The 13,001-nt window shown below is 39.6% G+C and overlaps 1 protein-coding gene across 1 annotated transcript in view; it reads right to left on the bottom strand.

The window, feature by feature from the left end:
• Positions 1 to 13,001, bottom strand: part of LOC106137737 (nephrin-like) — a 191,857-nt gene that overhangs the window by 65,100 nt on the left and 113,756 nt on the right. Inside the window, exons 4-5 of the mRNA XM_060954627.1 lie at positions 12,478 to 12,681; positions 9,886 to 10,046 (exon numbers count right to left, since the gene is read on the bottom strand). Of these exons, the coding sequence (XP_060810610.1) occupies positions 9,886 to 10,046; positions 12,478 to 12,681 (365 nt within the window). The remainder of the gene's footprint in view (positions 1 to 9,885; positions 10,047 to 12,477; positions 12,682 to 13,001) is intronic.

Raw genomic sequence — 13,001 nt, 5'->3', positions numbered from 1 at the left:
CTACCAGTATTTCTACAAACGAAGCCAACGGATGAGTCGTTTGAGACCTAAGAAAAAAATAGTCGAACACCACTTTTTTACATGAAGGGTCAAAATGAGCAAACCGCCTCCGCCCCCGCTGCCTCCCGTGGCCGGCACCACGCGCCGCAGTCAACGACTCGCGACTCAGTAAATTATTTATGCGTCTATTTTCCCCTTTACTTTTATTTGCGTTTACGAAAGCAATTTCGGGTCATCCCCTCCTCGCCTTTGTAGCAGGAAGACTCGACATTGCTTACACTCTAAATATTTGCGTTTTTTTCCAAGGATTCCGAGACTAACTCTTTTTTTGGTGTAATGACATTTCACAGCGACTTCATAATTGCTTATGTTTTAATTATAACTGTGTTATTAAAAGGCAAGGATTTAACATGGCACGTGGAGCCCAAAGTAATACAGTAACGTTAATAGTATTAATAATTATATACAAACATAAATATTATCACGTCTTTATGTCTTACGAGGTAGACAGAGCCAACAGTTTTGAAAAGATCGAAAGGCCACGTACTGAACGTACTGTATTAATAATTCAGAGATATTTTTATTTTTTATTTTGTTTTTAATTTGGATACAAAATAAGCTATTCTTTCAGTCAGAGATCTTGAACTTCCTGCATGATTCACCTGGGTAGACCAGGCGTATATTTTCTTGCTCAAATCATTATCAAATTATAAGCAAAAAAAAAAAAATAGGACTACTTCGTAATAGATTAATTTTGTAACTAGCTCGGCTTATGAAACGAATCTATATCATGAAATATAGTTTGCTAAAATTAACCCTTAACGCAACAATATGGGTATTATAAAGTGGCTGTCTAAAGTGGGCGGAGTTCACAACTGTTTAACTGAGAGATAATTGAGCGTATCGAGGCGAGCGGCGGCGCGGGGCCCGCTAACTATATGTACCTCGCTTGTTATCATTATCAATTTAAATGCCTCTTGATTTTAACCATACGTACATATAATCACGTCTATATCCCTTGCGAGGTAGACAGAGCCACAGTCTTGGAAGTACTGATAAGCCAAGATCGGATGTTTGGCTTACTGATAGATTTGAGATTCATATAAAGTGACAGGTTGCAAGCCCGTCGCCTAAAAGAAGATTCCAAGTTTATAAGCCTATCCCCTAGTCGTCTTTTCCATAAGAAAGAAATGGAGTGGTACTATTCTTTTTTCTATTGGTGCCGGGAACCCCACTTGCCCCGACTGAATTTAACTTATATTGAAATTAATAAAAAGTTCTACAAAGGTTATGATCTCCTTTTACAAATGAAATGTTTTAAAGTATGCAAAATTGTATTCAAAATATATTTCTTAATTTCTGTTGAAATGTAACCTATCGTGTCCATTATTCATTACTCCTTTTTGCTAACAAATTGTCCGAACCACGGAACAGTATGTACGTTATAATGTCCAGGAACGGACTTGGCACAGCTCGGCCGCCGCAAGCCACCCTGAATTCTGATATTATGCATATTGCGTGTTAACTACGTAATGTGACGTCACTGGCAGGCCGGTGCACAGAGCACGGCAGGCTCTGAGTAATTGGCACAATGGCCTGAACTGCTAACGTGCAGAGTAATTGCTGCAGGTCATGTAAATAATGGATCATACATCTCTTCGGTTTGGTTTTGACGTAAAGTCCGAATGGATCATCGTAAGGCCTGTTAGTCAATGCTAGACTGGCACTAGGTCGAGCTGCTTCGTGTCACGGAGATGAAAACGTTTTGCCCGGAATACGAAGAGACTGCGTGAGGAATTCCCACATTTGCAGCTGCCTATTGGTCTCTGACATAGCCACAGGATATAGCAGACGAAATGCAAGAGTGTCGTTTACGCCGATACGGTCACGACCTGCAAACTATTTGAGAAACAAATCTCTAACCACCCTATCTCCGGCGTACCCAAATGTCAGAAATATTCTGGAAAGACGTCTCGATATTGTTAAACTAGTTCGCTAATAAAGGTTGCAGTTATTCTGTGGATCACAACCAGAAATAATAAAAAATCATGAAGACTTATCCTTTTTATCGGGTTCAAATTACACGATTATTATTTATGACTCTATTCTGAATTACGCACATAAGTTTGGTTATTGACCGATCCTACATCAGTTAGATTCTGATAGGTCGTGGTCTGGCGCCTATTAATTGCGTTGTGTCGGATTATGCACACGAGTTGTCGTCTGCGAGTCGATGTGTGCGCGGATGCTCGCTCGGCCGGCTTCCATTAACATTTCATAACGATAGTATTGTTATTATAAACAGCCAGTCATGTCTTGAATAATTGCTACCAATTGTACCTAACTATATTAATTATCTATTGTTTGAATATTTTTATTTAGTTCCAACTATTTCCTGAGATCAAACAGACAACATCAATGTTATGAAGAAACGAATAACTCTTTTTGTGTACATAGTGTATATGTTTAGTGCATATGGGTGTTGGTCCCAATACTTATGTATGGAAGTGAATATTGGGTGTGACAGATGAAGCACGAACGTAGAATAAACTCGGTGGAAATAAGAGCGCTTAGGAGTATGATGGGTGTAAAATTGAGTGACAGTATAAGGAACAGCGTGATAAGAAAATGTTGTAATACGAAAGTAGATATAGTGACAGGAATAGACGAAAACTTAAATGGTTTGGTCATGTCGAGAGGATGAATGAAAGCAGGTAGACTAAGCAAATATACAAAAGAACTGTGAATGAGGCTGGTAGACCGGGAAGGCCTAGATCAACGGATCTTGATCAAATCGGAGTCGTTTTGGCAAAAGGTCAGGTCAAGAGTATTCGAAATCGATGAACTTGCATGAAGCAAGTGGATAGATGTAGTCTTTACCTACCCCTTCGGGAAAGTGGATTGATTGTTGTATGTATGTATGTTTCCCAGATACCAATGAAAATAAAGAAAAATATATAAAAAGGTTACATTTAGTAGTCGTGGCGAATGTAGCGGTGTAGAACCTGTCTTTGGTTGAGTATTTTTGCTTTCTGCAGGGGGTATTCACCCTAGAGTACCCTAAATCTTGCATGAAAAGTTTGTTGAATAAGGTCTCATATTACCTCTCCGGAAAAGAGCTGTCATCGATTATTATGTATGTAAATAGCGTAAAGGCCATGTGTGTGACTTGAAACATGTCACAACATGTTCAGTTTATCGGCGCACCAATCGCACGACACCATTTGCACAACAATCAAAGAGTTCCGGCGGAATGGTCCGCTCGTCCCGCTGGGCCGACCCATAGACTAGTATAGTTGAGAATAGACTATGTATGATGATGTTCTGTTAACGATGCGAATAAAATTTTGCTCTTGGATAATTTCAGGAAAATTGATAACATGGATTTAATCACCTGCCAGTCTTACGTTTTGGTTCAAATAAAATTCAAACTGTTGCAACCTTTATGTATAATACCTAGTTAAAATTCAGAGGTTTGGTGTATGACACCTGATTTGCAAGTCATGAAAAAAAATTGCATTATTTTTCTAGATTCAATTTCACAAGTCTTGAATTTTAACAAGTCTATGAGTACAACCTGCACTTGTCAGTAATACGATTTAAAATATTTAGAAGGCGCTTGTGCCGGCCGCGGCTGCCGGACGGCCGGAACGCATGCATACGTAATGCCGGACCGGTCCGGAGTCCGGACTATTGTGCAATAACGATGTTATCACCGATAGTCGTGTATTGTGAACGTCTTGTACGGCGCCAATAAAAATAATGTCAATTTTATGGACAGATTGTGCTTCGATTTATTTTTATCGAGTTATGAGTAAACACAAATAAAGCTATATACAAGTATATACGAGAAGCTTTATTTGCTTTATTTTTGAAATCAAAATGAGAAATAGTGGCAAGTGGAAAGATGTAGTCGCTGCCTACCTTTCCGGGAAAAAGGCGTGATGCATAATGCGACAAGGCCTTTTGTGCATTATCTTAGCTAAAATATAGTATTTTGTTATAATTTTTGTACATTAAAAGGTATTTTAGGACGAATAAACAGTTATCTTGGAAGGTAAGTTAGAAGCAAAGATATTAAATTTACTGACTCTTAAAGAAAATAAAATTAAGTGAAGGTAACACCTGCGACTGCGCAGAAAGTTCTGTTGTCCTAACTCCTGCCCACAAAGTTGGGAGCTTTTTATTTTTTGAACTGTGCTTTTCTCCCGTTGAAAATATACATTTTGTTTGGATTGCGGAGAGCTTTTTGTTTTCGTGCCAGCGCCGTGTCAATCATTTTCATTGACTGAAACGTTTTTTGTGTTATGTTTAATTTTATTTTACGATTCTCTTGGTTAAGACATGATTGATCATAAAAACACAAACGTAAAATCACGCCTCTTCTCCGGGCGTGTATTTGAATTTGAAATTTGAATATCACCACTCCACCTCTTTACATCCTCTTATGGATGTCTTAAAGGCGACTAGGGGATAAGCTAAAAAACTTGGAATTCTTTTAGACGATGGGCTAGTAACCTACAATTATTATTTACAATAGCTGATCGTGGCCGTTCAGTCTTTTCGAGACTGTTGGCTCTGTCTACCCCCCAAGATATAGAAGTTATTGTATGTACTGTACATATGTATTAATTTTCGTGTTTTATAAGAAAAGAAAGTTTTGGAAATTTTCTCGCTATAGAAATTACGTACGAACGTATCTTATACAAATATAATAATTCATTAGAACGTTACTAATAGGCGTTATATACTATATCGGTATATAGCTAGTAAAATAATCTGGATTCCATATAACTATGAGTTGTATACGAGAGTGTATTTGTAAGACATCCCGCGCCGGAGTAGTAGTGACGTCGTGGGCCACTAATTGGCGGCTCGCCGGTAATCCGGGCCGATTACCGGCCCGGCAGCGGGAAACGAACCGGACTGACTCCACTGCTTACCGTCTTTCGCTACGATTTCTGATAATAACTGCTAATAAAGCTCCGGTTTGGGGGATCAGTATTATTTTTAGGGGCAAAGTTATTTTAAAAAATATAAAATATAGTAATCGTTGAGTTAGTATCTCGTAACACAAGTCTCGAACTTACTTCGAGGCTAACTCAATCTGTGTAATTTGTCCCGTGATACTTATTTATTTATATTTTTCGTATAAAGCTTGTTTACTTAGTGTTAATGTTATAAGCAGTTTCTCTTTGGATGAGGAAGGCCTAGAATGACGAGTGTACCTTGATCAAATCTGGGACGTCCTGCCAAAAGGTCCGGCCATGTGTACCCTAAGCTGACGAGTTTGCATCAAGTGATGAATGAAGATGAAGCGTGGTTTCATTCAGCATCTTTTATAAGTATAATTCTCCACTATACGGAAAAATACTTTTTAATATTCTGGCGTAATCATTTAAGAGAATGATGAGATATCACTTAAATTGAACTGTTTTTCACCTGTTCCATATAGTTAGGTAATCCCATATTCTGTACTTTGAAGCATGTCAGTATTTAAATATTCATAGCTTTTGCTAATAAACTTGGGATTTTACTTTTAGGCGATGGACTAACAACCTGTCACTATTTGAATCTCAAATCGACCAATAAATCATTCAGCTGAAAATGGGCCATTTCTATATTTTCGAGACTGTTGGCTCTGTTCACCTTGTAAGGAATAAAAACGTGATTTATGTATATAGGTATTTTTAACAGCTTGGAAGGACTTAGTATTTATCCGATATAGGTAAATGAGTGGGTTTTCAAGTTAATTAAGAAAAGTTTTCCTAAACGGAGTGAGATTACCGTCCACTACCCGCGAAGTTACCTAACGCCAGGCGGATCGATTGGCACCTTTGGAGCCCTGCCAAACCGTCGGTGCATCGGTGAATAAGGTGGTTAGTTTAGGGAGTGGGTTTGATTCCCTGTAATGGTAAGTAGTATGTATGGTCAATTTTCGTAAATGTAGTCCCGAATGCATTGAATAGGTTAGTTTTAAAGATAAATCTCTATATTAAACTAGAAGATGTCCGCGTTAAACGAATAATCGCTATAATTCCCGTTCCCACGGGAATTTCAGGAAATCCACTCTTAATGCATCCCTAGACCTCATATAGACCCTACACGCCAAATTTTAAGCCTCAGCGGTTTGGGCTGCGGTGATGCGTCAGTTAGTCAAACAATTTCAGCTTTAATATATTTAAAAGATTAAATTGTAACATTGTTGATACTAGATTTACACACTTGTCGTATTGACTTGAACTGCACACTTGGTTGTAACAGTTCGGTTGGCTTCGGCGCCAGAAGCGGACAAATAAAACGCGGTTTAAAAATAAATATTTTCATCTCGGCGAGTGCACTCCGGCATGCATCGCTGAATTATTGGCATTCCCACGATCCCGCCGAGCGATATATCATGTCCGGCCATGTCTGGAGATCGACGTTTGAAAGTAGAATATCCGCAGCGGTCCGGTGGCCGGCGATACGGTCCTATCACTTACCGCGGATTCTCCGAGCACTCGAATACCATCTCGACTATTCAAATCGGATCAAATAAAAGTTTTATCGCATCGATTTTCGATTTCCGCATATCCCCGTATCGCGTGATCGCGCACTTACGTGCAGCGTTGGCGCGCCGCCAGCCTTCTTTTAGCCTTTCATTGTTATAATCGATACCTATACCCGATTATTGCTACCGATTATTGAGAGCAGGCGGCCCTGAATGCCCGAAACTCGATTCCAGTTAATAGTAACAAGTGTCTTGTAAAATATTCGGCAGACATGGGCGAATCCGAGTCAGTCTATTTAAATGTGCCCTAAAGATAATACCTTATGAAATATCAAAGTTCGAGAGCACATTTCGTAATCCGACTCGTTATCTCAGTCCAATATTGAAGTTATATCATCGAATCGAGAGCTTATAACTTGAAAACGTGCGCGTCGCGTGGAAACCAGTGCACAAGTATTCTTTTCAGTTTTATCGAGATTGGAGTTTGGAAAACGAGATTGTCTGTTGAGTACGAAGCTGCAGGCTGCGGGAGTACGCGTGAGTTGGCGACTCCTGGCGACGGGGCGGGCCGGCCGGGGCAGGACTGGCAAAAAATGGCTAAGGGCTTGGAAAGCGAGAGTAATAAAGAAACACATACTCCCACGAGATATATACATAAACAGATTCTCGTCAATTATAACCGAAAACTTCGCTTTCTTGGAAAATGTTGTTGAATATTTACCCTATGTTACTTTTTAAGAACTTACAGTCTACCGTGCCAAATTGGTTTTAAGTATTCAAAGCCTTTTGTTGATATGGATAAGAAAATCCTTTCATTCGAATGTAATTTAAGAGTCACTATATATAAACGGTTGTTCAAGATGTCATTCCTTTTTTTTATATTACAATTGTGTGGCTACCATAACATCGAGAACCACCTGAAACTAATACTACCCAGCCCGGCCCTGTCTGAAGGCGCGTGTGCGGGACGCGGGCGGCTGCCGGCTGGCGGCTGGCCAGCGGCAGATAATTATCCCCTATTAATCTCGCAGCCAAATCGGCCGGAGTTTAAAAACCGATAGCGACTAGAGATGCCACTTTGCAGGTTTGCTATCGCTTTGTTCCTTGAGACATTCGAGATTTTACAATTGATACTCGTAGTTACTAGATTTTGGCTTATTCAGTAACAGTCCTAACTGTTTCGTCTTATCAATACGTGCATAAAATCATGTCTTTATCACTCACGAAGTGGACAGAACCAACAGTCTCAGGCCACGTTGAGCAAATGATGGAATTGAGATTCAAATAGTGACAGGTTGCCCGCACATCGTTAAAAAAGGAATCCTAAGCCTTTCATTTGATTGACTTGTACAAACTGCCCGATAAAAGAGGCAGCTGCTCCTCTTCCCATGTATTTTCTTCGGTAATAGACAAGCATGAAAGCTATAAGAAATAGAAATCCATCAATCTTTTCTCGTTATCTGATAAACTTTAACTTTATTACCCCTTTTCCCTTCGTCTCGAAAATATATAAATGTACATTTATCATTCATTAGCATAATAACAATGGCTCCTTATTAATCAAGCGTATAGCTCTCAACCCGCGTCATGAATGTCATGTCGGCACTCGAGGCGATGTTCTCCACACGACACACGATACACACGTATTTAATCATAATTGTAACGACTTCAATATAACAAACAAACACGCGACGCAAACACTCCGTCTGTTTGCTCGACTGCTCAGTCCCGTCGCCTCCACTATACATTAGACCAATTTAGATGATAATACACCGGCAAATATTTATTCCCGCGGCCCACCCCGGGCACCTCCCTCCGATATATTCAAAAATAATAGTAGGCAAGCTTACTTTGTAAACAGGCCCGCAATATATCCGTAGAAGTTGGGATATTGAAACATATTACAGATTTGCCGCATGAACGACTTCAGCGATCAATGGCGCATACAATTAGCAAGGGCGTAGCTACTACGGTGAAGAGATGATTTTGCCCTGCCGTAAAAATTTATATAACAAAGAAGAAAGTTTCCTTTCTTTAATTTAATAAAGTTTGATAAGTTAAACAACGATGAACAATTGATTTCTGTGAGACCACAAAATCTATCTTTTCTGTTTTAAATATATAAAAGAGGACCTGACTGACTAACTGTTTAACAATTTAACGCACAGCCCAAAACGCTCAGTCTATACATCTGAAATTTTGGTTTATAAGTTGCACAAACAGAGGATTTAGATTTCTTGTCGATACAGAAATTAAAGGGGATATTTCGTGTAATGCGTTAAAAAACGGGCACAGGTCCAGCCTCTAGCTACGCCCGTGACAATTAGCCGAGCGAGTGAGTCGGCCTCCCGAATAAATAGCGTGATAATTGCGAGCGCAAATTAAAATATATTGACGCCACTAACCGCGACCTTGCCCTGGATATGTAATCAAGCGTTTAGCTCGCGGAGGAAATTTACTATTAATTAAAGCATAATATTTCCATAAAATAAAATAACGAACGAATTTCGGGTAATGTGATATTGTAATTGTGTAATGTTGAATGGTAATTTTATTTTCACAATAAATATATTTTCGGTAATCTGGGTGCGTTAAGTTTGTAGAATCCATAATAATTTTATAACTTTTAGTTACAATTAGGTCCAAAGTCGTTGACCTGTTATCAAACATGCAGAAACACCGCAGTTGCACTGAACTGAAATTAATACATCCCAAACGCTTCAAATAACGGTGAAAATGATCAACAGTCAACGTATAATGAAAGCCTGGTCGCCGGCGTTTTGTCCGGTTCTGATTAGCCGGAGTAATTGACCGGGCTGCAGCCGGACGAACGGTTTCAGCACGGACACTGGCGATATCGCCAGCCCTTGATCCACCTATTTGGATGCGAGCGGTATGGGACTTTAAAATTGACAAGTCAATAGCATGCGTCGTTTGGTTGATGGTGACCTTATATTGTTAATTTGAAAGTCAGCCTTCCTTAGTATTCTACATACATACATATGTTCACGTCTATATCCCTTGCGGGGTAGACAGAGCCAACAGGCTTGAAAGGACTGAATGACCACGTTCAGCTATTTGGCTTATTGATAGCATTGAGATTCAAATAGTGACAGGTTGCTAGCCCATCGCCTAAAAAAGAATCTCAAGTTTGTAAGCCTATCCCTTAGTCGCCTTTTACGACATCCATGGGAAAGAGATGGAGTGGTCCTATTCTTTTTTGTATTGGTGCCGGGAACCACACGGCTTAGTATTCTAGGGTAGAGATTATGTATGGAGTCAAGAAAGTATGCACTGTTGAAGACAGTAAACGCGATAGCAGCACTCCTCTTCCATGATTCGGCTCATATAACCTGTAGGTTGGTAGAGCCATGGCTGGTGGTGAAAAGACTCACCTCGATCCTCTTGAGCTGCCGCTTCCCCTTGTACCAGGTGACGAGCGCGGGCGGGCGGCTGCCGGCCGACTCGCACACCACCTCGTAGCGGCGCTCCGCAGTCAGCACGCCGCCCTCTCCCAGCTCGGCGGGCTTCTTGATTTCCACCGTCAGCGGTCTCACTGGGAACGAGATGATGAAAATACTGAATATAGGTCAAAAGGTGGTCGGGAAAAGACCCACATATTTATTTTTATATTTACTTTTTGTTTTTTAGTACCCGCATCTACTTTAAATGGTGATAAATGATCAGCGTTTTTGTACTCTTTCAGAATTATGACCACTTGCTACAGCACACCTGTGTTCTATCTGTTCTGTGTCTATGGCACCTTCGAATAAACATTTTATCTATCTATCAAATCTTAGTAAGGTACTTTTAAGAGCTTTGGATCAATTAAGAGAAAAACATAATGACAACGCTTGTAATAAAATTGTACCGCATTGTGAATATGAAAACGTGCATTTCATAATTAAATTTAATTACACGTGATAAAATGAAACTGGCCAAATTGAATCAGGCGAAAATATTTTCCGTTAATTTAGTTAATAATGATGTTCGCACGATAAATTGCCGGACGATGGCTGTTCACAATAGAATTGACTACGTCATATCGAAATATATACCTTACTGCAACTCTAAATACTGCATGTTTATTTTTTAATTTAAGAATTTCCTCTGTTTACTCCGAACGGGATAAAGACGTAATATGTCCCCCTATACCAGTAGTTCTACCAAGTACTCCTACTAGTAGAACTACTATTATTTGAGCGCGTTTTATCTCAATATACATACATACATAAAATCACGCCTCTTTCCCGGAGGGGTAGGCAGAGACTACCTCTTTCCACTTGCCACGATCTCTGCATACTTCTTTCGCTTCGTCCACATTCATAACTCTCTTCATACAAGCTCGGCGGTTTCGGGTACTTTTGACCTGACCCTTTACCAGGACGTCCTTAATTTGATCAAGATACGTTCGTCTAGGTCTTCCCACTCCGACCTCAATATGTCTGGTAAAAATTCAGGTCTAATTTGGTGGCTCTAAATAATTCCCTAACTAGTAGGTTTTGGGGAGCAAAGACCGAGAGGATTTTAAAATAAGATTTACTATAACAAATAATGCGACGGTAAGTAAGGTATTTCACTATTTATCCTTCCACCTAGTCTTTCTAAAATTTTGAAAGAATAACTTTCAACTCAGAGAGGATCTGCCCGTGACCAAGATTCTGAAGCGTAAGCTTAGGGCATCAACGTGTTAACCAAGTTAGGATCTCTTAGGGATAACAAACCCAAGCCTCCAATTACAACTCCGGAAGAAATCACTTGAAAATTGTACCCTTGTTAACATTGTGTGAATTATTGCGTTTTCAAATCTCAACAAATTCGTCTCAAAGTTGAAGCAAATGAATCACTCACTGAAGCGAAAAATGAATTAGGAATTAAGTTGATTAAGTGTTCCCCGACGCAGAAGGTGCAAAACTCCCTCATTATGTTAAAATTTGTAGCCGTCACTCCCCAAAAACAATTAGCGAAAAGAATTCCGTAATATAGATAGATGTCCATAATTGTGGCGAGGAGCCAGCGGCGGCCGCGCTTTATCTCAATTAACTATAAAACCGAGCCGAATTAATATTCCAGCCTTTCTGCGCCGTAAACATCCTCTTCCGGGCCTTTTGCTGTAATGAAGCAAAGGATTAGCCTCTGGAGTTTGTTTTGCCATTCTTTAGCTTGCTTTGGAGCTGTTTTGGCTAGTTTATAATATTATTTTATTGCAGTATTTTTTTAACGAAAGACCATAAGAGAGTACAAAGTTACACATTATTAAACTAAACATTTCATCATAATATTATTTCGGTTCCCCTAATAATTTCTTGTCAAGGAATGATGAATTATTTTGACTAATGTGACACGGAATATACAAATGATGACGATTTATTATTAAAGTTGCTACCATTGAATTCGAAATGATATAAGAGTGGCTGAGTACTGGGAAATGTGTAGTTAATTGATGGCAATTATCACTGTCAGACACCATATTGTTCTCATGTTAATTGACAGCTTCACAACTGTGCGCATTGCATTACGACGTCACAAACTCCTTTAGTTATCAAAAATAGACGATGGAAGAATTTGTCCAGTTTTAAAGAGTCGGTAACCACACTACAATATAGGTATGTTATTTCTATTGTCTTAGATGAATCTTTTAATATATAAATATATATAACTAGCTGTGCCTGCGATTTCGTCCGCATGGAATAGTTATTTTGGGCATCATTGAAGCCCTCAAGGATGAATAATTTTCCCCGTTTTTTCTTCACATTTTCATTATTTCTTCGCTCCTAATAGTTGCAGCGTCATGTTATATAGCCTAAAGCTTTCCTCGATAAATGGTCTATACAATACAAAAAGAATTTTTCAATTCGAACCAGTAGTTCTTGAGATTAGCGCGTTCAAACAAACAAACAAACAAACTCTTCAGCTTTATAATACTATTATAGATTTCTATGACATCAATTCACATAGAAAATAAAACAAAGCCACAAAAAACTCACGGAACATATCCAGGACGAGCGACAGCTCTTTAGGCGGCACTAAATGTGAGTTGGCCGCTTGGCAGGTGAAGACCGCCGCGTAGTCCGCCCTGCGGATGGCGGGCCACAGCAGGCGGTTCTCGATGACGTCGCCGGTGTTGTGCTCGTACTCCTCGTCCACCAGCACCCCGTTCACCAGCCATCGCACCGACGGCTCTGGACGACCTGGGGACGAATATATATTAATATTAATAGGACAATGACAGAGCCGTGTGGTTCCTGTTCGGTTTTTGGATGTCGTAAAAGGCAAGGGATAGGCTAACAAACTTGGGATTCTTTTTTTTTTGGGGGTTGGGCTAGCAACCTGTCTCTATTTGAATCTCAATTCTATCATTAAGCTAAATAGTTGAACGTGGCATATCAGTCTTTTCAAGACTATTGGCACTGTCTACCCCAAAAGGGATATAGATGTGACCATATGTATGTATGTATGTATAAATAGGATATTTCACATATTTTGACCTCAAGCAAGTTCTAGACTTGTG

This window comes from Amyelois transitella, chromosome 2, assembly GCF_032362555.1.
Source record: "Amyelois transitella isolate CPQ chromosome 2, ilAmyTran1.1, whole genome shotgun sequence".
Lineage (NCBI taxonomy): Eukaryota > Metazoa > Arthropoda > Insecta > Lepidoptera > Pyralidae > Amyelois > Amyelois transitella.
Note: the sequence above shows the minus strand (reverse complement) of the source record. Positions and strands in the feature narration are given on the sequence as shown.